The sequence below is a fragment of the Acanthaster planci genome, linkage group LG07, assembly GCF_054643075.1.
Source record: "Acanthaster planci isolate LZ-2023a linkage group LG07, COTS_SCS, whole genome shotgun sequence".
Classification (NCBI taxonomy): domain Eukaryota; kingdom Metazoa; phylum Echinodermata; class Asteroidea; order Valvatida; family Acanthasteridae; genus Acanthaster; species Acanthaster planci.
In genome coordinates this window covers 8,378,319-8,404,766 of record NC_141783.1, presented here as the reverse complement: position 1 = coordinate 8,404,766, position 26,448 = coordinate 8,378,319, and the positions used below count along the sequence as shown (strand labels likewise).

The 26,448-nt window shown below is 41.0% G+C and overlaps 1 protein-coding gene across 1 annotated transcript in view; it reads right to left on the bottom strand.

Moving 5' to 3' along the window:
- Window positions 1-26,448, bottom strand: part of clec16a (C-type lectin domain containing 16A) — a 109,933-nt gene that overhangs the window by 72,550 nt on the left and 10,935 nt on the right. The window contains exons 10-18 of the mRNA XM_022247612.2: window positions 25,673-25,786; window positions 24,584-24,824; window positions 21,849-21,972; window positions 20,632-20,732; window positions 19,994-20,043; window positions 19,441-19,626; window positions 18,569-18,664; window positions 17,789-17,917; window positions 16,285-16,405 (exon numbers count right to left, since the gene is read on the bottom strand). Of these exons, the coding sequence (XP_022103304.2) occupies window positions 16,285-16,405; window positions 17,789-17,917; window positions 18,569-18,664; window positions 19,441-19,626; window positions 19,994-20,043; window positions 20,632-20,732; window positions 21,849-21,972; window positions 24,584-24,824; window positions 25,673-25,786 (1,162 nt within the window). The remainder of the gene's footprint in view (window positions 1-16,284; window positions 16,406-17,788; window positions 17,918-18,568; window positions 18,665-19,440; window positions 19,627-19,993; window positions 20,044-20,631; window positions 20,733-21,848; window positions 21,973-24,583; window positions 24,825-25,672; window positions 25,787-26,448) is intronic.

Sequence of the window (26,448 nt, the reverse complement as noted above, 5' to 3'; positions counted from 1 at the left end):
AAGAAACATGTAGAGAGACGGCAAAACAGAAAATGACGAGAGGAAAACAAAGAGAACAAAACCAACAACAGAAACCTGTGCAACCTGTAATCGTTGAAGTTGGGGCCTTGATCTGCCAAAAAGTATCTAAACTGTTTGGCACATTTCTCAAAAGAAAGGTTTACATGTTCAAAAAAAACAAAGAACAATTAAAAAAAACTTTTGTAATCACATAATGGTGATGCCAGTTCTTGTGCGGGTAATCTTTCCATGGTGCACAAAAAGGAAATGGTAATGTGTGACCATTGCAGAGAAGTTCAGGTTTGCGGACTGCTCTGAACCCCACAAAAAATTTGCACTTGAAACCAATAAGTAACGGAGATTGTCAAGTTTAGTTTAAAAAGAAAAAAGGGTCAAATTTGAGAGGTCAGCGACATCAGTTTCATAGTTAACACCTCTGATGTTGATGATTGGTGCACCATTGCTCTTGTGACCTACACACAGGGACAAGTGATATAAATATCCACACTCAAATGACTGGCCACAGGGTTCCTATGCATGTGAACTTTGGTCCAATCACAGAATACCGGTACATACAGAGGCTGCATCCGAATCTCTTGTCTAGAGCTAGGTCTAGGCCTCCGCTCCATTAGAAATGCGTGGAGACGCGCAGAAAATAGACCTTGCCGGAGCTCTGGAAGCCTGTTTCGGACACGGCCAGAGATTCAGCACAATACAGTGTGGGGTCAGGTCTCTTGTGTCTTGGGAGATTTTCCAAATCTTGGCTTTGCATCCATTCCCAGATTTGTCCGACTTTTATCCCTCTGTGGGGTTGGAACTGAGTCAGTCCCAAGTCAATCACAAGACAGTCCACAAGTCAACTTTGTTCGACAGTGAAAAAGGGATGTTTTTGTTACAATTGATTTAAAATAGCTTGTGATTTGACTTGGACTGAATGACTTATGACCGACTTGTGGTGAGTTGCGACTGACTCAATTACAACCTGCCACTCTGATTGTAAAGAACTTAGCTCAATAGAAAAAAGTCAAATTTTGTTGCCAGGATACCAACAGTATGCCACTGAGCGAAAGACTGAATATAAATTGTGTCACAGAGAATAGACTCGGAACTGTAGGTTTGTGCAAGAATGGATTCAGCTTTGCCACGCCCATTGTTGGCACGAATCTAGAGTTGCTCGTCCATTCTCCTCGACAGAATCACTCAGCCATAGCATGTTTTTGCAGCCAGCTGGAATGACAAATAAACGTGTAAATCACGTTGGGACTTTTGTTAACGATCGGACATGTTTTTTTCCAATTTTCAAGACATTTTTTTTTTTTTGCGTTGGGGAGATGTTAATTATATATAACGGTTATAATTATATATAAATATATAATGTTTTTTTCCCCCCATTATGAATTTCACAGTTGTATTTTTAATTGCAATACTTGGAACTCGTACGGTGGCATGTTTCACATGCTGTAAAAGCAATTAATGAAAAAACGGGGACAAAATTTAAAGAAACAAGTACTTTTAATCTTAAAGGGGAAACTCCAGCTCAGACAAATGAGCAAACTCTTAGCAGAGGGGAGAGTAATGTACCTCTGTAAAAGTTTTCTGAGCTGCAGCTGGTTACCAGGGCAGCGGCGTGCCAGTCTTTTGTTAATTGGCTGTCAGACTTTACTCGACACTACAACCTTCATTTTGAACTGGTCCTGTTGGGTATGTCTGATTTGAATTAATTTTGACTCCTGATTTGACTCAGCTTTGACTCTTACTGCAGGAATCAACAAAACATACACTGGCTGTCACTGCACATTAGCCCAGAGATCCATCAGCTTATGAGTAAGCCTGCACAGCACACACAGCTAAGAGGTACAGACCCCTTCCATGAACCCCCCCTACAGGCTCAACAGTAATCACTCAAACTTAAAGATACTGAATTGAGGAGTCATGTGTTATAAGCATGCTACATCAAAAACAACAGTTCGTCACAACTCCAGTTAGTCAAACTTGCCAATAGCACGCATCATGCACACGGGGAGCCCTTCCCTTAACCGTGCATGCAGAAGTTGTACCGGGGTTAACACGTTGACTGCCGCACACAATTTCAAAGAGACTTTCTCATTTGCCACGCGTCGTACGCATGCGCGCATACATGTGCTCAACAGGTACATGTACCTAAGCTTTCTGTGTATTTGAACACGAGCATATTAAGGATATACATGTACACCCTCCACACTGCCAGAAGCGTATCTGTTGCATTCTTCGGTGATACCAATGTATTCAATTTACATTACAACAGCCTTTCGCTTCCTACGAGTATACTCCGAGTGGTGGAATCCAGTACACCTGTGACTACAAGTAGTCTCGTAGTCGGCAGTCAACGTGTTAAAATGCCACTGTTTAGGTACACATGAGGCAGATCCTGTTACACGTAGCCGGTACTGGCAGCTTATTCCGTGCCACAAATATCATGTGGACTGATTTGTCTTTCCATATGAGCATGACCAAATATGTGACGTGATCAAGCAAAATGAGTCTCTCCTCCGGAATTTCTGGGGGATTTACCAGGAAGCATTGCAAATAACATTTCCAATAATCACATCTTTCCACATTTTGACTTTCATAGCTTTGAACGAAACGTTTTATAAACACCAAGCTTTCACAGTATTGATGCTGTGTTCTTTTCAATTGTATGGAAACTCACAAATTGACCAGAGTTGGCAAAACATTTATTTTGTATATGACTGCCTGTCTACATGTCCATGTATATCACAGGAAACATACAGCATATCAGCACTGGTTGCATACCCATTGTCCACATTTTGTCTCACTGGATGAGGCCTCCTACTCAATTCTCAAGTCTGTTTATGCCACAATATTTTGATACAATTGAACCTCTTGAATAAGAAACCCTTCCGACTTTGCAGATGACCTTGTCTTAACAGGAACCTTGTATTATCAGGAATGAAATCAGTGAACAAAGGATTAACCCAAAACAGTTAAATTTCCCTTGTTATAAGCATGATGTTGTATTAACAGTGCTGTTATTAACAAGGTTAGACTGTACCCGTACATAAAGAAATGAACACAAAATGTATGTATGTGCAACACATTTCAAAATGCTGGCCTGAACTTCTAATGCAGGGTGTACTCTATGTAGGCTACATCCTCTGTTGAGGGTAGTGGGTAGTTTTTCTGGGGGTCAGGCCCCTCAGATTTTTACATCTGATTGCTACGGACTGGCAGACTCACAGGAATATGCATTACAATTTTACTGCATGTACATGTACACACAATAACCCTTACAGGATATAATCTTGTTAATACTGTACCTTTATTATTATTACTATTTACCCGTATCAACCCCCCTAAACCATCCATGTCTGAAGGGCATGTATCATCGTTTCTCAGTGTATTACGGGGTTGTTGAGACCAGCTAAATTATCGTTATAAACCAAGCAGAACCTTGTTACAAACCAAGTATTAAAAAAGGAAACAAAATTAAGAGATTCCGGACTCTATTACATGTATTCAACTCTGTGTGCAGCATGAAAAGAGCCCGACTCTAGCCAAGACTACATGTACAGTTGGCTACATGTACATGTCAGTTATTTAGCCTCTGCACTACTTAATCTTTCAACCTTTGTGTCTTTGTAACACAGTCTGTTTGACTTGTATTTGCCCAGCAGGAAAAAAACTGGTTCTAGGAAGTGATAGAAATAGGAACCCCAAAAATGTGCTTTATATATGTACATGTATATTAAATATTTCATTGCTCATTTCTTTTTGTGGAAACTAATCAACCTTTCTCAGAAAAAGAGAACATATTTGAAACATTGATGTATTGCACAAACAGAATGATGAATATAGCCACTGATAACTCCTCTATCTGGAATTTTCCAATTTTGTAAAACATTGTTGACTTCTTTGTATAGGCATAGAAAAATCCACAGTATACCTATGTTACAAGGCAGCATTGTGCAATCCTGGCACCAGGACATGCAATTCAAGGAAACCTCCTTGAACTGCGGCTTTCATTTGGACCGACTGACTGCAATTTTTTTCTTTTCTGGAAACCATGTGACAGGTTCACAAATAAGCAATGTGTGGCAACAACATTGGTTTTCTCAGAAAAAAGACAATATTTTCATAGATGTCAACGCACTGTACTTGCACATACATGTATACCTGTTCATGTGCATTAATATCAGAGAGAGGCAACCTTACTGGAGTTGATGTATTGGAATGATTCAGAATTATTTTCTGATTTGAAGCCAAGATCAAGAGAATTTCTGTTTTACTTCAGAAAACAGTCAACACCCAAGCAGTCTAGCTCTGCATGCAAGTTGCTGGTGGTCTCCCCATTACATGAGAACAGCCAGCTTCTCTTTGAAGAGCACGTACATGTAAAGTGTACGTGCAGGACCAACTGTGCCGGAAGTCACATTCCAACCTGATCATAAATTGTGGTTTGATATAGGCATCCCACATGCAAAAACAACGGCAAAGTGGCAAGGAACTTTGTAATTGAATGCGGATGTGCAAACATCTCCTTTTTTTCAGTAGAGAAAAGTGAGAAATTGCCATCACAAGGTCTAAAACGAAAAGCCTGAGAGATTAGAAGCCAAGTACTTTCATAAAAAAATGTTCCGCATTCCCACATACTTCCTTTGGGGGGCAGCCTCAATTTCCTTTTGTCTTTTTATTTTAAATAAGTTGGTTAAACACAGCAAAAAGTGCCAACTGATCAATCGGAATGTGAAATACTTACAAGTTGGAACTTTCTAACTGACATTAGTCTGTTGGTGACCGTGTGCTCCTGATAAAATGTGTCAATGAATGTCTGCATATGGCCATGGCCGTTTTCCAATACTTGACTTGGGCTCCGTCTCAGGCTTCAACTGTTTTTTACTTCCTAGTTTTTAGGTTGTAAGCGCAATAGTAAGTCCAATAGTGACATAAAGCATCAAGTAAGATGCAAAAGAGCCAAACATTACAGTACTTCAATTTAAGTTAAACGCTTAGGCCCACAATCGGGGATTGGTTTCCTACACGAAGCCTAGCTGAGAGGGAGACGAAGTTGAGTATTGGAAAATGGCCCATATGTCTGCAAATCACACAAATGCCAATAAAAGTTGCAACCATCTTGAAAATAAACAATAATATGCCCCACCTCCTCCTTATTTTTCAAAAACCCGGATGCTGTTGTATTTTTGCCTGTTTATTTTTTTCCTTGGCCTTCTTCCGAGACACAACAATCTGATCAATGAAAAGCAGGCAAGGGACGCCTAATGAGGGCACAGCTGCTGGGGGCTGGAATTGGAATGAGGGTTAAAAGGAGATCTCTTCCTTGGAAAAAAACCACTGCAGGAGTTAAGCTGCAGTGGTTAATGCAGGGTCTGACTCCACTTTGAACAAATGCTCATTCAATGCTCATGCTTATTGTGGCCTGTGTGTTTTGGTATTTGGTAATCTCTGCATTGATCACTGAGCTGGGGTGGTGCATCAGAGCTGTACTGGTACCCTACCATATCTAGAACCGCTTCCATATTATGAAACCACTTTTTCTAGTCAGTAACTGGTATTCGGTTTCCTAACTACCAGTAGATGCACAGCTCTCTGACTTGTCCACACAATGTCTCATTTCCATGGCATGGTTGCTTTTCAGACGGCAGATGATAAAAACGATTTCCAGCCATACGGTACCAAAACTACCCACAAGTCTGGACTTGGTTTAAGTCTTTCAATGCTTTTTCTTCAAAACCACTTTGACAATAGTCCGGTAAATATCATTTGAGAAGTAAGCACTAGGAAATTTCCAGAAAAACCAACATTCAGTGCACGTACCTGAGTCCGGTGTCACAATGTGGGACAGTGGCCTACTTTACAACTTCAACTGGAGCACTCAACCCTTTTTTCATGGAATATGTCACCAAGCCACTTTTTTAAAACAATGAATAGACCGTTGACAGGGGAATATTGATTGAACACATGAAAATAATTGGAACACATTACCAGCTCTATAGGAAGCTTTTCTGTGAAAAGGGCAAACAGTCAAACAAACAAACAATACAGGTAATTTTTTTGGGAAACCTGCATTAAAAAAAGGAAACCTGAGCAACAATATTGGACAGGAATTGTGTAATGAGTTGGGTTTAGGTTTATAAACCTTGGGAAATGTCATTCTTTAGGGAAAAAAGGGACTCCATTTTTTCCTTGGAAAGACCAAAGTGGACAGAATTATCAGAGGGAACGTCAGAGCCCCCGGATGCAACCGCCATCACGGATGTGAACCAAGACCAACAGAGGCCAACTGTGGTTGGCGGATCTGTTGGCTCTAGGATTAGTCACATAAATTAACAGGCAATTCTACACAGCTACACACAATCTGTAAGAGTATAGTTGGTTTTCTCAATCCTTTTGTAACACTGACTTGGTTATGAAAAGGCAATCTGGCTGGTCCCCATAATCTTGCTGCCACCACGGTTGACTGTCCACATGTACAGTATACATGTATGTGCTGAGGTACAGCAATGGACTACATGTACTGTATGTGCCTGAACATTAGAGGGCACCACTCACCATATTAAAGAGGTCAAGTGAAGAGTACTGAAGCCAATTAAGACATCCTAAATTGTCAAAGACAAGTGAATCAAGACTTGCATTAAAGCTTACCGGTACATGGAAAAGGACATGTACTGTACATGTCGGTGTCCATGCACTTGAGATCTTCACCTATTCACCCAGACTGCCAACTTACATGTATTTGAACTACATGTATGTGTGAACTTACCAGGCGCCAATGTCACTCTTTACGCAAACAAGAGGATGGAATTTTTTTTCCCAAATAGCTGGTTTCCTGATTACCAGTTTGACATCTGTAACGGGTACCTTCTATCCTAATGTCGTTAGATTTACCACCAAAAATTTGAATAGAGTGTGAGGACGGTTGATCAAGCTTAGACATTTTCAGCACTTTCACAGGATCATGGGACTGGAAGTTGTTTGCCATCCAATTCCTGAAACCCTTCATGCATTGCAAATGTCAAAAAAAGTTTATTAACACATTGGACAGCTGTACATGTATGCATTTCTTCCTGATTCTTGAACTGAATTATATTTTCACTCTTGTTGATGACAGTTTCAAATAAACTCCCTTAAAAAGCTGAAGTTGAAGACCAACTCATTTCATCCAATCAATTTTCTGCAAGAGCAGCTGCCTTTTTTTACAGAACATAACCACAACAAACAACTAATCAGCAGAATTATTTCGAGAAATTATGTTTAGTACCGAGGTGTGAAATGCGCGCGTTGGTTCATGCGCTGGTTCTCCTGCTAATGCCTCTAACACACATACTTGTGTGTGTGATGTATTGAGTTGGAGTACTAAGCTGAACTGATTTCACAACATTTGGGGGGAAGCACCAAAAGTACCAAGCAAGGATTTTCACAGAGTCTGGCTCCTATTGTTCAGCTTCTGAAAAAGAGGAGCAGAATAGGTGACCTACAAAAAGTTGAGCAATAGTCCAAACCAACTGCGCAAGTTAAAATAGGAAAAGGTTTATGAACCTTTATTCGGTCTGAATAAATAGAATGACTTTTCACAGTATGCTGCACTGTCAGGGAACCCCCATTGTGTGCAAAGATGGAACTTGCATACACATGAAGTACATATGTTTGCATTCGGTGTTTCTGATGTGGTGTCAAGAGCAAACACAAACCTGTGCATTTCACAGATTCCAAGAATACAAAAATACTTTCCTTCTGGAAATTATGCCAGGTGTTAAAACACAAACAAATAATGTAACCAATGAATCCTTTATCCAATTAGGTTCCAGGGCAGAGTGAAATATAAGAGGGTTGCTTTGCTGTTAGTCAGGAATTTTACACTAAGCCAATTTCTGAGATCTAGATGTTGCTTTGGGTGTGGATTCAATGATGGCAGTGGCAATGTACTTATATTCACATTATTTCCCCTTTTTTGTACACTGGTAACAAATTGGCTGGATCTTTCCAAGTTCCAATGAAACAGGTATTTTAAGACCGCGGCAGGAAATTACTCTGGACCCGTCGTTGATGGCTACAACAAAACTGGCAAAAACAACATTGTGCTATTTTAGTCCCTTATTACACAAGCACTGGCTGAATGGTTTTCATGTTGTCTTCTCCTGCACACACCTAAACCATGTAAAAACCATCTGGACAGGGTCAGTGGGTGCAAATAAAAGATGGAAAGTTGAACAGAGTTTCGTTTCCATCAGAAAAAAATTGCACCATATACATCCGAAAGCCATGTATGACTTATTTTTTTTCACTTCATTCTGCTTCTGATAGCCATAAATCCTTTTCCTTAATTTGTGGTTGCACTTTTAAGCAGCCAAGAACATATTACATAAAAAGGCTTTCGTTTCATAACACTCTTTACCGTGAAAACAGTACAAGGAAAAGACTTTATCTTGGCATTGATATCAACCACAGAAATTTATGTTGGATTTCTTTCACGTGGGATGTTACAAAATCTCCAGGGTTGAGCGGAAATTTGATGAAACGGCCAGATCAAATGGAATTATTTCAACTCCAACTTGTTATCCATTATGTCTTATCTGTGCTTTGCTGGTTTAAAGGGCATTTTGGTGCCATGTTTTATGCTAATGTAATTTCCATATGCATGGATAAAACATATCATTCTGTCAAGACACCTCAGTGGTACAGGCCTTGCTGAACAAAAATTTGTTAATTTTCTCTTTTTTTGGTAATTGGTTGTGGTGAACAAAATTTTTGGATTTACATGTACAATGTTCAATTTGAAACATCCCTGAATTGCACAAATTCTTTCCAGAATGTCAAAGTAACAGTGCCCCCTCGGTTGTTCAGAGAAACATGTATGTTCTCCATGTGTACCGTAAGAGGAGTAGACAGCTGCACAAACCGTGTGACAAAACTTCATTTCCTGGACACTTTCAGTATATTTCTTTGTGGTAGTAGAACACATTGTTTATCTGTTACAAGCTATTTGCTTGTTTTTGGAAGATAAAAAATTGACGGCCGCACAGAACGGGACATCCGGGTTTTGCTAATTGTATTTGATTAATAAACAGCAGAAGCTAATCAAAGTTGCAATGTTCTAGAACAACACTTTTCACTGCGTGTACTACTTGTGATAGGTCCAAATCTGCGAGCACCATTGGCACAAGAACAGCATTTTTAAAAAGGAAGAACACTTAGAGTACAAAGAATGTGCCCTACACTTTAAGTACCGGTACCATTATATAAATGATTTTGGCAGATTAAGGAAGTGTTTACATGGGTTGCTAAATTAAAAAAAAATTGATTCCTTCCAATGCATCCTCTGCTCTCTCATCCTTCAAACTTCCCAAAGCTTCAACTAAATTCAAGAAATCCTGCTTTCATGTGAAATTGTCTTTTTTGAGGAACAATGCACTTGAGTTCAAAAACAGTTTTGAGAGGAGACAACGTAATTGATTAAAAGCATTCCAGGAAAAATTGGTGCGCAATCACCTGTTTTTAATACTTTCTTTCATGGAAGGGATTTTCTTTCAGGGCAATAAATACTGTCATGCAGTGAGACTGATTAAAAAGGCTTTCTGAGAAAATCTGTAACTAATACTAAAAAAGTTTTGAAACATCCTGGAATGCAATTGGAGAATATCAGAATTTCAGGGCAACGGTTACAATACTTTGGACAAAAGAACACACAAACAAACATGTACTAGTCGTATATCTGAGCCCCAAATCCGAGCAAATAACCAACCAAAGAGGAGAGTTTAAAAAGGGTATTGAGAAAAACTAACAACACGGATTGCATGGTCATAAACTCTCCCATAATACGCAATCACCCTAGGCCTCCTTCTAGCTCATGGGCCAACGAGCTACGTACACGTACTGTATGTACATGTACCATGAGCAAAGTTCAATCCTTTTGTTCCATTGAGACAGGTGTAACGGTACTGCACAGACTTTTTCGCGGTATTTCTTCTCAAAAAGTCTCGGACAACAGCAAACACAAAGCCCCACGGCTGGGCTTTTGAGGAATGGTTATGACAGAGACTTGTGCATGGGGTTTACAGGTACATGTAGTCAATTTGGTGGCGTGTGTCTCCGTGGGGGAGGGGAGGGGATCAAATGACTATTTATAACCATTTGTGACAGCCACGTGGCCATTCACCAATGCCTCACAACCAGGATCTCAAAATCAAAAAGGGAGTTTAAAGGTGGGATTGAGGCACCAAGTTGAACTACCAGGTACACATGTATGTGGGGAGTTTTTAGAAACCACCTCAGTACAACATGGATGCACTGATATAACTGTCAAGAACTTTTAGGGGAAGTTCCCCTTTGCATGGCACTCCTATGACAAAATCAAAACCACACAATGTCCACACAATGATGTTACTGCCACTCCTTGTCAAGAGCTTTTTCTGATTTGCAATCAAGGGAGTCGGTCTTCCTGGTTGATTTGAAAGAGGGGGACAGCCCCATACAGTGTCTACCCAAGGGAGTCGGCCTTCCTTGTTGATTTGAAAGTGGGGGACAGCCCCATACAGTGTCTACCCAAGGGAGTCGGCCTTCCTTGTTGATTTGAAAGTGGGGGACAGCCCCATACAGTGTCTACCCAAGGGAGTCGGCCTTCCTTGTTGATTTGAAAGTGGGGGACAGCCCCATACAGTGTCTACCCAAGGGAGTCGGTCTTCCTGGTTGATTTGAAAGAGGGGGACAGCCCCATACAGTGTCAACCCAATACAAAATGAAACACCATTGCAAAGCTTGTAGGCGTACTAGTACATATAAATGTATGAGTAATACCACAAGTAGACTTGAGATGCTTCTACATGCACATGTGCATGTACCGGTACTTCTAAATCAGGGGCCAATTTCATAGAGCTCCGTAAGTGCAAAATTTGCTTAAATGCAAAAAAACCCTGTTACAAAACAAAGGTTTATAGTAAAGATTGCGGTAACACCATGTATTTATCTCTTCTTTGAGTATGTGTGGTTCTGAGAAGAACCGGGGAATAACTCGACGTTTCGAACAGTGTACTCTGTCCGTCTTCAGGAGACTGCAGGATTCTAACTGGGAGTGGAGCTTATATAGTGTAGAGAGGGATCCAACTGGAGCCAAGCTGAACTTATCACCAGCATCGAACGATGGTATCCCCGCCGCATTAGAGAAGCCATGGAAATCATCAAGCACGACACAGTTCCCCAAGACATCGGCTTCAACATCAGCGATATCTGGCGCCCCATCCTCACATCCCAGTCCAATGGGTCTCCTATACCCTAGGACTCCCTAGTTAGGTTTCCCCCTCAGTCAGCCTATGGGTCTTCTATACCCCTTGGCACCCAGCTATTCACTCTCCCACTGCCAACTCCAACTGACACGCTCCGGTAAACACACACACAGGGCATGCAGGATCCAGTGCAGCATCCATTGTTCCCGCCATCACTGTTCCCGCCTTAACGCCTCACCGAGCTAATCCCTACATCTGGATCCCTCTCTACACCATATAAGCTCCACTCCCAGTTAGAATCCTGCAGTCTCCTGAAGACGGACAGAGTACACTGTTCGAAACGTCGAGTTATTCCCCGGTTCTTCTCAGAACCACACATACTCAAAGAAGAGATAAATACATGGTGTTACCGCAATCTTTACTATAGATCTAGTTTCTTTCACCATGAAAACCTTTAAGTCTTATAAAACAAAGGTTACCAGCTCAAAATCTATGTGATTGTGATGCTAACCAAAAGACAGGTGGATACCTTTCCAAAACAATATACATGTACATCACATGGAGTTTTGGCTGGTAGCCTGATTTGTCAAGCAAGGTATTTTTCATGCTTAAGCAAATTTTGTGCTTAAGCAGCTCTATGAAATTGGCCCCTGCTCTTTGAATGTTACCCTGTAGCAACTCTCTCTTCAATTTCATTTTTTATAAAAGAGGGAATTCGTTTTCCACAGCATAACAAGGCAAATTTAGAACCATGTTTAAAGAGTGCACGATATCTGCCATGTAGAGTCCATGAATGGAATAGTTACATGTGTACATACACAATCATCATAGGGTGAAGGTTGAAGTACCGATACTTGGAACCCATATGTCGGCAAACAGATTTACATGTCAAGACAACTACTAACTACGAGATCAGGGTTTTTCTTTGAAATTTTAGTGCTTCACTAGAATCTGTGCAGAGATGATTTTTGCATGTTACATACATTTACAATGTATTGTAACCTGTTCCAGAGATACCAATACACATGTAAAGATCCCTCTCGTGCAATGCGATCTTTGAAGGAAAATTACAACCTTGTTTGCAGGTGCCTGTACACACTGTATGCAGATGTTCCATACACGCATGGGTACTGATCCACATACATGTACATGTATATTCAAAATATGGTACAGCCGATGAGTGTCGGAAAATTTGAAGTTTATACTGCCAATGGGATGCATGTTGCAATTTGCAGGAAGTGACATCATCTGAGAAAGACCTTTCAAGTGAGAACACTTTCTTGACACCCATGATGAATGTCAATTGTTTTGTGGGTGAAAAAAAATGAAACGCTGCCAATGAATAGTGCACAATGCACAATGCAAGTATTTTTAAGAATCAGCTCCCTTGAATGTTTTATCGTAATATTCATAGTTGATACTCTGCTTACTTTGTATTTCAAGTTTTCTTTACTCATATTATTTCAATTATTCTTTGTATTTTTATCATAGATATGTAGTTTCATCTGGTTCAATTTTAGCTCTCTATTTATTTCTTGTCTTATGATTGTTCACTGGGACTCGTGGGAGAACAGTTTTTTACAAACTGAATGAGTTACCTAGTATAAATAAAAAATAAATAAATGCAAGGTACATGTACATACACTGCACCAGAACATGTACATGGCAATGCCATAAAATTGGCACACATCATTTTCATCAACCCACTACAGACTCCACATGAAAGTAAAGTGTGTCCTATCACCAGTGGCAAAGGGCAACTACCTGTGCATTTACAAACACGCTTAGGATTGCATCAGCAATCCTAGCAAAGAGGCACTACTGGTTGTGCACATTCAGCTGAAATGTACTATTCCTCCAAGTAGTCCATGAACCGATCCGTGATCCCAACAAATGGGGCATACTGTATTACCAAGATCAAAAGATCGGCTCGGCTTTATTGTAATAACAATAACTTAACTTGTAAAAAGTTTCTAGGATGTACATGTACTGTAGTTGGGCTTTTATACAGGATGTGCAGTTGAGATAGCTTCTGAATGCAACATGTGTATTGGAATTCCAGATGGCAGGGATGTGAAAGAAAACTTTCTGAGCTGAAATTACATAATTCAGAGAATGAAACAATGGATATCGCTCCTGCTGGCCAGACTGGGCCATTGTTTTATTTGGACACCTCCAGGATAATACATGTACCTGCAGGATTTAAAGGGGGGGGGCACTCCCTCTTCCTGGATGGTTTGTACCAGAGCTGTATCTAGAGAAAGTAGTGCCAACTTCAGACTTTGAAACCAGAATGGCTGTTCATGATGTACGCAGTACAGCATGCAACTATTGTGTGCTAAATGTCCATGTACACTAACACATAATCCACCATTTTAGTTCCAACATTTGATGACACTCATGTTGCAAGTCCCTCTATAAGAAGCTCTGGCTCGGACTGATGCATTCATGAGCTAAGTGTCATCAGTTCACATCCCACAGAGGGATGAAAACTTTACTTCACTTATTTCACATCTGAATAGAAAAAGGAGGGAGTGGGTTAAGTCAGCCACTTTGCTTAACTGCTTGGGAAGAACTGCACCTCCACTGATACGTGTATGTATGCACTGATTTCCCTGATGCAAACACATGAACCCAACAGGCACAAAACGGCGTGATGCAGTACTCTCATTTCAGTTCCGGTATTGTTGCTTGGCCACGGGTCTGATTGTTAGACTGCTAACACTCTGTCTTTGGACAGTCTGATGTTCCTTACCTTTTTTTATGATGTATGTACATACATGTGCACCTGTGCTAATGAGGGGATATTTTAAAGGCAGGCTTGCCTTTGAGCCTGTGTTCCCTTCAAGGAAAGGTTTGTGACATTTGCCATGTCATTGCAGACTGTTTGCAAACTTTGGCCAAGCTTGCGTAAGTGGAAAGCACCCAAAGGGACGTGCAGTGGCTTCAGCAGTCTAAAAACTCTGATTATCCATCTATTTGGCTGGTTCTCTCCCAAAATGAATATCCTTCTTTAATCCGGTGCTTGTCAGAAGTCACACACTGTTCATTACTGTTCAATTGGGGATCTAATCCCAAGTCAACACCTCCCCACACACACATTTAATAGCAAAGAGCAACATCTGTTAAAACTTCAGACAGAATCATCCTTGGCCAAAACCAAGGGCCTTGTGCACTATTTACAAGGAAGGAAATCCGCATGTATAAATACACATCCAGGCTATTTATAACGACTGGAATTTCCAGTGAAATCCAGGGATGCCCTTTCAAATTACTTCCTCTTCTGTCTGGGTTGCAGGGCCTTCCCGCTGCCAATGAACTTTTGGCAATCTTCTCAACAGCTTCAAAAGCCAGTGATGACAAGCAAAAGGAAACACAGTTACATGTAGCAGAGACAATTTCTACAGGGAGTCTCAAGACTTAGATTTCTATTCTGAACCAATATTTCTGCAACAACCCAAGTTTTTCTTAATCCTAAACAGGTTAGTGGGCTGAAAGACAGAATCCACTGCTTGTACATTTTTTCCAAAATCGCCTTATCCATTTTGGGCTCATGCTGGACCTTTCTCTGTCTGTAAAACAATATCTTGCAACATTTTTGGTACCAACTTCGTACATTGTTCACATAGAGTTCTCAAAAATGTCAATTGTCTGTAGACAGCATACCGGCAGGAACAAATTCTCATTCGTGGATGATAGTGTACGATACAAAAGGCTTTTATAATAGTTCTGCTGGGCTGAAACACTACAGACGTACATGTACAGACATGCACTGGTCTACATCTATACCAATTTTTCATAAAATTAGCCAGTACAATGCCAAGAACCGATGCATGGGGTGGAACCTCCCGCTTGCGAATATGAAATTAACCTGGTTCCAAAGGGCTCAGCTTCAGCCTTGCACGCAGTTTCTGATTTGGCACACTCACTGTGTTGACATGGACTGTCAAATAATGCATATTAAAACAATGGCAAGGACCTTGGGACCAACCTGTGCCCAAGATCACAAGTCATGCGGTTTCAGACACTGAACAGGGAAGTCCACTCCACAAATCTGTGTGTGCTGTTTTTGCAATCTGTAATGTATTCTTCGGAAGTTGAAAAAGAAATCTGAGGAAATCTGCTGATATCAAAACAGCTCCATGCCTCGGTGTATTACAGTGTGACTATCTTGGGGTGTGTTCAATGACAGTGGCCTTCATTCACCACTAGAGTCCGGTGGTTTACTGTTCACACATCCTTGCACTGATGACAGAACTTAGAAGCCCCCAGTAATGGCAGAATTGTTTAGGCAAGGTACTGGTAAGATATCCAACACAAAGGAAGAAAACCTCATTGTTACACTGGGTTGTGCCCCAAAAAAGACTGAAATTTTCTTCTATTTTGCTGGCTGTAGTGTTCTACACTTTGGTGATTCGTTGTTGTGTAAGTACTATACATGTACATGAATGAGGCAAGCAGGCAACCCTTTTCTCAGCAGTGTTTTTGAGTGAATTCCGGGTTCACAATTTGAACAGAAAATCCTATCCACTCAACATCTTCCTCAGATAACATGACAGCAACAGCGTCCGCAGTTGCCCAGGAATCATGGACCATTTGGAACATGCCAAAAAAGTACACTTTTCAGCACATTTAAGCTACATGTACATAGTTTGTGTACAACGGAGAGGAGTCTGAAGTTGGAGACAAGTGTGTCTACGGAAAATTCGTTAGTGCCCACCCTTTTAATTTGGACATTCGTTGGCATGTTTCTTCTGCAATTACTGTGGCCATTAATAGCAAAGATCATAAGGGGAACTCATGCTTAGTCTGGTCAAAGCTATAGGCCATGTCAGGACTGTTCGGCTATGACTAGATATACATGTAACACATGAACCAATGAAAGCTGCTAGCTTAGAGGCTTAATCCTTTTCCCATAGCCCCGTGTGTTATTGCCAGCCAGTCTCGTAGCTCAGTTACAAAACCTGAAAGAGAGCAACAAGGAACTTCTCAGCTGATCAAAAACATGGAGCTTACAAGGAAGTTGGCGGGGGGAAAGTACAGTACTTACTCAGGTCCAGCTTGTCAGATGCCTTGACCATCTGCTCCTGGCTGGCCAAGGGTAGCTTGGTTTCCAGTTCGTGGCGGAGAGTGAGTGACAGGCTGCGAAGGAGGAAGAACACGCGGATTGCCTGCAGCAGGAGAGACACGAAAGAACCATCAACGTTACTAAAAAGCGGTGTGCATTTACCACAAGTAACCCTAGTAACCCGTACCCTCTTTATTAAAGTACAATATTGGTAACCGGGTACCACTGAAATAAAAACCTAAAGCCCATGTAAAAAAAAAAAAAACAACATGCAAAATTTTCAAACTGTGATTCTGTATTTTCAAAATTGCTTACCAACAACTCTTGGACAAAAACTTGAAATACATTTTGGTATTCAGTTTAGCGTGGTTTTCATTTGAAAATTTCACAGCAAAAGCACTTTATTTCTTTATTTTGAAAGTTACACGTACAGAGTAATTTATTAAGTTAGTTACAGACACCCAGTCCCATACAGGTATTTAAGAACTGGTTTTGACTACTCAGGTACCCTGTTGCGATGCACAATTTTATAACTGGAGACTGGTAAGTGGGAATGTGGGACGTAGCAGAGGAATGCCGATAATGCACATTTGAAAGGCAAAAGTCCGAAATGTTTCTACACGCAAGACAAGTCGGAGCAAGCCAGTACCAGGAGAGAGTCATTTCAAAAAATCCACTATCAAAATATTAGAAATTTCATTCCCCACGATATCAATACATTTAATGCTTCTGGAAGAAGGATTTACACGTGCATTCATCAAATACAGCATCTGAAATATCATTACATTATCTGCTCTGCGTGGGAACAAGAAAGGCTGTGCTTTTACATGGATATGACGGTCCTTTGGTGGGAACTCAACGCATTAGCGTGCAGGTTTATGAGACTTTGGCATGGGTGCAGTGAGTACGGACAACCAATTGATACAGGAATGTATGGTCTTCGCATGTGTGCCGGGCACGTGCATGAGCTCATTCAAAAAACTTCCCACCAGTCTCTCCTTCGCCAATGAGGGGGCACTTCAACTCAGGGCAGATTATTAACTAGTTCATTCTAATGAACTACCACTGACAGCATGAAGCAACTTTAGCAAATGGAAACAAGATAAAACTCTATGACAATAGACCTCTTTCCTGTGATGTCACGATTGTGCTGGACCTATGTGTTGTCACGGTGATAGTAATGAGTGCATAGTGTTGTGGTGGTAATCTTCTTATTCAAGATTAACTAATCTAACATGCAGCATTGGCATATGCGCTTGCACGTGCTTGAAGCTGCCCGAAGGAATATATGTGATCACCGTGGCCAAGGCGGTCCACACGTGATGGTATTGTTTACATTTAACGCAATCCAGTCACGTGGGTGAAAAAGGTCTATACTAGTCTCATCGCTTTCTTTTTATCAAACTCCACTAAAGAATGGTCGGCTTTCTTGAACGTGATGGTCAAAGTTCATCGATCAGATTTGAAAAGTTGTGCCTCAACTCACCCTCCTGGTTCGCTCCAATTCTCCAGAGGGCAGGCGCTTGATAAAGTCAATGCCAGTGAGTGGCGTTCCAGTGGGGGGAAGAAGTATAGATTCATCCATCATCAAGTATTCCACATTCAAGGGACGGGTCTGAAACAAGACAAGAAACAGTATAAGAATGAATTAAAACTGCAAAAATCAGACTTTTTCAGTGGGTTGCAGTAATGAAATTTCTGTAGTCACACTTTTCTTCAACTATATACTATTCTTTAATGTGTGAAAACTTGGTTACATGTAGGGAAAATTGCACTTGTTTAACTCATCAAACTTTCCCACGTTTAACGAACAATTGTGAGTGCTGTTCACGGAAGACGTGGTTCAAGGGATAGGCTTTTCATTTAAAATTGTGAGCCCTGAATTTTCTCAATGAAAACATTTCTGACAAAGGGTGACTTACTGTTTTATTGCTATGTACAAGTACTTCCATAACAGAGAAATCATCATGAAAAGAAAACTCAGGCCAACAAACCATGAAGAAAAGGGCAATTGCTTTCTTGTGCACAAACCAATGTAACAGCGACGTTAAATCTGCCAGGATGACGTCACAGTGTTGCTCACAAATATGAAAATACTCATTAGTATAAAAACCAAAGCAGTAGCAAAATGCTCACTAAAATAGTGAAACAAATGTTGAAAATGAGGCTTTAAAAAGACCAAAGTTGTGCCGTTCAAGTGTGCCTCAGTCCGTGCAACCTAAACAGTGCCCATGACAAACCCACACAACTTGTTGAGACAACTTACCGTCATACTTTGGTACTCGTCATCAAACATGTCCAGGAAGAGCTCGTCTCCTCGGTAGAAGTTCCTCAAGAGCAGCATGCTTTCTTCTTTGGCTCCCTGAAAGAAGATAAACAGGAGAAAAATCCACTGATTTCACCCTTAGTGGAGAAAAAGTTTCATGTTGTCATTATTAAAAGATAGCATCAGCATCAGCATCAGCATCACATCCACTACTCAAAAAGACGCCATAGACCTTTATCTTGATGGTGTCATGTTTGTCTTGTTACTTGTAGACCCACTGGCAACAGCAATACAACCTTGCAATATTGATAAATGGGAACAGCCTATTTTTCCTTGCAGCCTCAGTTGGTTTACATTGGTTTGAATGATAGAAAAGCAAGATGGCTGCCCCACAATAAAGGTCTATATTCACATTAAATTATTGTGGCTGAAATTACACGACAGTGGCTGCTGCAACTTCAACTAGTCACAGGTAATTTCACGCAGCAGCTTCAAGTAGGTAATATTAGATACAGCCTAACCAGGTCACATGTTTGTGCCCATTCAGATAAAAACCTGAACCAAAAACACAAGCAACTGAACTGAGAGCTACCAATATGCACACAGGCCCTCTACAGTTCTTCCACAGAGCCAATAAACCCCATGAGGATAGAAAGTGTTCTGCAAATGTAAAGCGAAGGCAAAATAACAAGTGAGGGTCATTTCGAAATTTATCAAACAAGTGCAAGACATCACTCTGCATGAGGTTCATCACCAACTCCAAAAAATCCATATTGGTGCTACAGAAACAATTCCTTAAAATGAAAGGCAGCCAATGCAAGGTAATACTTCAAAGCAGAGGGCGCTATTTAACGACAGCAGTGATGACTAACCTCGACACCAGCTAGATGCTTATCCTCAAGGAAACAGCGGCTGGTTGCAGATGAATACACAAGCTGCTTGAGCAGGAGACTAGCCATCTCCAGGGTTACTGGACGGATACGACTATTAAACTGGCAACTCTGTCCCATGACAGAAATCAGGCAGTTCACCAAGATCCTGCTGTAATTGGTCTTGTCCTGTAAGAAACAGACAAATAACATTTGGCAAAAATAAGGCAGACTTTAAACTTTGTTAATAATCAGTTACGTACTGTTCGAAGAGCAGAAAAAAGTTAACAGTTAATATGCAAATTACACCTTCAAAAGTACACTGAAAGACAAAATCTAGCCAAAAGTGCTCCATGTATGGTAGATTGTCCATCAAATATTGCAAATTACAAATAACTGTTGAGACAACCTGACATCAACAGTTATGCAAGTAGCATTGCTTTCATGGTCAGAAAACTGGGCATTTTGAGGGGAATCATTTATAGTGTGTGCACAATTTGAACTGTTGCTTGTTTGGTGTACTGTGCAAGTTTTTCCCCCTTTATTTCTTACTTACCTCAGACCTACTTGACAAGCACACACTGACCAACAGATCTTGTTTTATACCTGTAAAGAGAAAACAAAAAGCGATTTCAAATGTTGCCTCTTTGTCAGCAAAGCTAAACAACCCTTTTGAGAACCAAAACAAAGTATGTGAATTATTGTACGCATTTATGTCAACTGCGGAAATGTGAAATATATTTCTTGCTGAAAATCTAAAAAAGTCAAACTGCCATATTGATATAGTTTCCAGACTTCTACGCATATGCATGTAACTTCCAGTTAGGGGAAAAAGCAAATTTAGACAGGAAGTAACTAGACGGTCACTTCCAGGTTTTATGAGGTTTCTATATTGGTTTTTGAGGAACTTCAGTGTAGATTCTCAAGTAACCACCTGCATGCTTCCCTTCAACGGGGTGCCATGTTGATGGCTTCCTGTGGCAACATGTATTCCATTCTGGTTTGAGTTCGCCAGGCATATACATGTAGATTAAAATAACCTTCAGTCATCAAAATCACCGGCGATGGTAGAATTACAACTGCTGTCTGCACCATCATTGTTGTCACTGTAATCATCCTTATCAACGGCAGTTTTCACAATGGCAGCAAATGAAGCAGTGACCGCAGAGAGACAACCCACACCATTCCACATACCTTCATTGGACCCCATGGCGTACAACAGACACAGCGAGATCAGTGCTTTGTAGTCTCCTTTGCTTGCATCTAATGCGTTGATGATGGCTTGCAGGTACGGCCTGAACGTCAGAAATACCAAATATTTCTTAAGTCCAAGACATTATAACCGAATGCATAGAACCATTTGATAACAAGATTTTTTTTTAATTAATGCTCTTTAATCACCTCACAATACGGACGATTCACAGTACAGCGAGCCACCAGAAGTTTTCCTCAGACAGACCACTTCTCAAGTTTACGGTCGATGCGCACTGCCGTGATTATTGCACACTTCATACTTAATTTGGGGATATTTGGTTGATTGAGGCATTCCCTGAACCACACAAACCATAACTTGGACTACCGAACACCCAATAAGTAGTTTTGAATTTTCAACCAAGATTTTCCACACACAGCGCAGATAGTGTATGAGACTGTGTCAACTAATTATCCCATAATGCACTGGAAAAAGGTCTCTCTGTGACTACCTCATGGTGGCGCACTGCACTGTGAATTACCCGTATTCTGCAACTTTACTTTATGCAGACTTTTGAACAACACACTGCCCTGGACTCTTCACAAGACTTTAAAAAAAAGCAAGGACTTTTTCTAGCAACGAATTTCCAGGACCTTCTGCTAAGATTTCTGAACAACACACTGCCCTGGACTCTTCACAAGACTTTTAAAAAAGCAAGGACTTTTTCTAGCAATGAATTTCCAGGACCTTCTGCTAAGATTTCTGAACACACTGCCCTGGACTCTTCACAAGACTTTTAAAAAAGCAAGGACTTTTTCTAGCAATGAATTTCCAGGACCTTCTGCTAAGATTTCTGAACAACACACTGCCCTGGACTCTTCACAAGACTTTTAAAAAAGCAAGGACTTTTTCTAGCACCGAATTTCCAGGACCTTCTGCTAAGATTTGTACAGAAGATTTCTCATCGTGGTTGAGTCCGTCCCAACCCCTTTTATAAATCCCTTCTCAAGTCCTTTCACAAGACCAGTCCAAGTAACAGGGTGAATAATGGCGACGTAATGATGCCTTTTGTCACAGTGCATCTGAATAGCTTGTGACTTGGCTAAAGACTGGATAAATTGTGACGGACAGGGCTACCAAAAAATTCCTATGAAGGGCAAAGACGCCCAACATAAAATTCAGAGGAAAACCTCGGCTGTCTTTTGAGGCACAAACAAACCTCCCGGATAGCTGCAGTTCTGACTGTCTGGCCTCATACTCTGCGGACGTCTTCTCTTCGTCAGTACAGTTCAATCCAGCCATGGCTTCAATCTGCTCAATGCTGGGTATCATCACAGGTTTCTCTGGATGCGCGATGATGAAATGAGGACAAACAAGTCTAACATCAGACTGGAAAAATGTGTAATTTCTGGCTGTGCACTTCAATACAACCAATTATTTATCGCTAAACATTTCAAATTCACTCAGTTCAACAAAGCTTAAACTAAATGAGGAAAACAATTCCAGCAATAGACTAGCAATAACCGTTCACAAACTTGTATAACCTAATACCTATAACTCATATACTTAATATAAAATCTGCTTATATACATGTATGGGTCATTCTATAAATAAAGAGTCCAGTTGGAAAATCTCAGTTTTCAGACTTTTGAAGTGCTTTTGGGGAAAATGCACATGCACACAGCTATTATTTTGTAGTGTGATTATGTCTCATAATCAGTTACAATAAATGGAAACATGCCTTCAAGATTACTTTTCATGTTTTTTTTCCCAAGGCTAAAAAAGAGGTTGTAAACCTTTGATTCTGTGATAAAAAGGGGAACAAAATTTATTACCTGCATGTGTGCAGTATTTCCAAATGTCTGGTGTTCTAAATATTATAATTTTCTGATTAGAAAGACTGAGACAGATATCTTCTCAATAAATAAATATGTTGAAACAGGTTGGTACAGTACTACCACTTTCCTTTCAACCCTTGGTCTATCTTGGGTATCACACCATAACATTTCGTGTCCCAGGCTTTTATGTGAGGAAGAATGATAATGCTCAGGCGATTAACAGCAGAATAAAACAATGTCTGTAAAGTTCGTGCACGCATGATGCTAGACGATCCCCATGTTTTGAGAATTCAGAAAAAGAGCGCCATCGACTAAGATATGGAAATGTTCATCGATATTTATGGTTTCGTGTCTTTTGGATTTTGTCGGTGTGAAGTGCACAAGATGTGCCTCATTTAACCCTAACTGCCCAAAACCTGCCATACTCCAACAGCAGGTTTTGTGAGGTTTTGGCAGGTTTGGTACCATACCTGAGGAACTTGTTGAATTTTGTGAGACTTGGGATGGAAGGCCCAGGGAGATGGTGTTGGATTCTGTGTGAGTTGGGACACACAGGGTTCATTGTGTGCAGTGTCTGGCTTGCTGTACCAATTGTTGGACTATGCTTGATTTTGTCAGGTTTGGTACTGTTCAGTGCAAGTCATCCTATACTGCATAGACCCATCCATACCATATCACTCAAACTCCAACGGGCTCATTCTGTTGGAGTTTATCAGGTTTGGTACACTAACCTGCATGTACAAGTACATAGACAAGTACATGAACCTGTTGGATTTTGTGAGGTTCAGTATGCTTTCTAGTGCAGGAGCCTAGGGGGTTAGGGTTAAATATCAATTAAAAACTCCAGCCAGTCCATGTTACTGGGAACGCCCGACGTCACTGATGGCTCCCCTCATTTTAATATGCTCTTCTAAGTCTTGCCGGTCCACGATCACTACAGCCAGCTCTATGGCCTGCTTCTAAAAAAAAAAAGCACACCTGGCAAAGTCCCTGCTTGCCGGCGACTGGAGCGGCAGACCTTAATGACGGTTCAGTTCTTTTATACCAGAATCAACTGACTTGCTATACCTGCCCCCCAAAATGCAGTATCATTTTTAAGTTTGAACCATGCTGCAGTAGGAAAGCGTTTAGCACCCACCATACTTGAAGGCTGATTCAAGTCATGTATGAACTGACCTTAATGCCGAAGTACATGTATTCAGTTTTAAGGCTCTGTTTTGTTTCACCCTACGTGTATTCGACAAACAGCCACTGAGAGCAGCTTTGCGTCATTGCCAAGAAAAAAGTTTGGGAACTGCATGTGGAGGTTGTGAGGTTATCCGTCTTAGTTCCAGGCATCAGGGATTATTTGGGTCATTGTAGTAGAGCACCGTTCCACGTTTTGGGAATCGCTACACTAACCAGCATACTGGGCATTTATTGTCTACAACAACAACTACTTTATCATATTTAATAGCTTCATTTTTTTCAATACACATATATCAGAGTTTCAATATACCAGTGTCAATGTTAAAGTGATATCGTTCATATTGATATCAAAGTGAAGTCGATATATCAAATATTATTGATACGTCAAAGAACCTTACAATGCACTCTACGCTAAGTACCTCCTCAAACAATGAAAAAGACATATAATGGACAATATATGCCACTGCTACTGTGCATCCAAATTTGAGAGTGCTCCACTGCAAGGATAATACAGCTTTGTGCACATTTTGACGAAAAATTACATTAAGTGGTGTTGCCCTACATACAGGCTCTCGTGAGTGAGCAGCACACTACCTACAGTTCCTGAAAGAAGCACGCTCTGAGCCTCTTGGCTCATCAGGCCCGTGTTTATCTCCACTTTTCTTGGCATGAAACGATTGAGATTATATGCATATTCCCCCCGAATGGGATGTCGGTCCATCACAAGTAGGCTCCCTAACTAATGCCGGTACCAATTACACTCCTGGGTGGAGAGAGGCAAGCAGACCCAAAGCCACAACTTATGGCCAGCAGCTAGACTGAGTCCCCAGACCCCATGGCCAGGAGTCATAAACCTTAACCACTTGGCCATCCGCACCCACAAAGTTCCCAAACAGCCCAAAGTTTAGGATAAACTTTCTATGCCTACCTTGCATCTCATCCTCCCGAATCCCTCCCTCCTTTGCCGGTTTCACCGGCTCACCGTCCTGCTCCTGCGACTCAGGGCCGTCAGCGAAGAAGCCGCCCTCCCCTTCCACCTCGTCCGTCGGGGAGTCCACGTTGCGGTAGTTGGGCCTCTTCCTTGGCTGTGGGGTGCCACCCCGCTCCCTGTTGCTCTCCAGTGAGCGTTCCAGGCTCTCCTGGGGCTTCACAAAGCCCCGGTACTGCACCTGCATTGCCAGCGAGAGGTGGAAAAACTCATTAATAGCTGATTTAGTCAACAGGGACCCACATCTTGGTCACGAGGCAAACAAGACCAATGTTGCACACTGAAGAATGGAATGTGGTGTTCGCGGTGGGTTGTCAATTTTGTAATGATTTTCGCTGGTTTGGGACAAAAACCATCAAGGCATTGGGTTACGGACTAAAGCTCGGGGCAAAAGGTACGCACCAGAGTACATGTATACACAACGCACAGGCCCGACCATCGTGAATGGGCACATGCACCGTATACAGTAGACCAGATTCGCCTAACGCCTTGGTCCACTCTACCTGTATATATCAACACGAAGGGCTTGGCTTGTGCTTTGTAAAATGCAAACTAAAACAAAATGACTGATAGAAGGGCTCATGACTCATTTTCATAGAGCGGGTCACATACAGCAATATCTTAAACTGCCTTCTTGTAATTGAATCCTGATCTCCTTCTAAGTCCCACTTCGGCAAGCTGAGAAGCATAAAATATTGCTTAGAATAGTTATTCGGTGAGTAGAAATGAGAACAGAACTAGACACAGGAATGGCATGATACTGTGCTGTCAAACTTGGGCCAAAGGAACAGTTTTTCAGTGAAGTAAAAGAAGTCTTTCCTCCGTAAATTAAAAAAAAAAGTACCAGCCAAAGTGTTGTGTGACACATGCTGCACATGACTGAGTTACGGAAGGTTTGCAGTGACACCATGGAAGCTAATCTCTTTTTGTGATTGGTGTTGTTTATGTTGAACAACTAGTTATTCTCAGAACGCACAATTTAAACAAGAGATGAACCCTCCTTTTTGAAGTTCTTATTCAGAATCGCACCCGTTCAATGCCGCTGATGTCGGTGGGTTGCTGGGCCAGGAACGCTTCGTTGCCATGGAAGATGATTCCAGCCAGGTTGGAGACAAGCGGAGGATGATCCAGAATGAGAAACACCTGCTTGGTGAATCCAGGATAAATAAGAAGAGAAAAGACGGGCCAAAAAGTCCATGAGACAACAGACAAGCAAGTCGAGACAGCTATGGTGTGAAGCAAGGAGTAAATTGGATCACTTGCTGGGTTTAATTGCAAACAGGGGAAAATGTAATACTCAACTCTAAATTCCAAAATATATCAACTGTCTAATATTTCTCTTCAATGGAAATTTAAACTCCATTTGAAGGAAATGTATTTCATATCTTTTTTTTTCAATGGTTGAAACCATCACTGGTCAGCGCTGTAGTTGATTACTTTTCCATGAGTACTTTTCATTGAGTATGAGTACAAGTACTTTGGTAAGAGTACAAGACAGTAGAGTATGGGAAAATTTTTTCTTGAGAGTATGAGTACATTTTCATGAGTGTGAGTACAGAAAAAAGTTTTTGATTACAAATACTATAAAGCTGACTCGTAACCATGCTGCTTTCTGATTCATACTACTTTTTATATGTTAACATCACTGTAGTTAAATACTTGTAAGGAATGTCTTTTTTGATAAGTGCACAAGTGTACTTCCAGCCTTGTGGCTTTAGAACCCTGCGCAATGTAAAAAATTGTACAGTGAGATGACCTGAGAGGTCAACTATCAAAAGACAAAAACTGCATCAGATTCCTGGAGT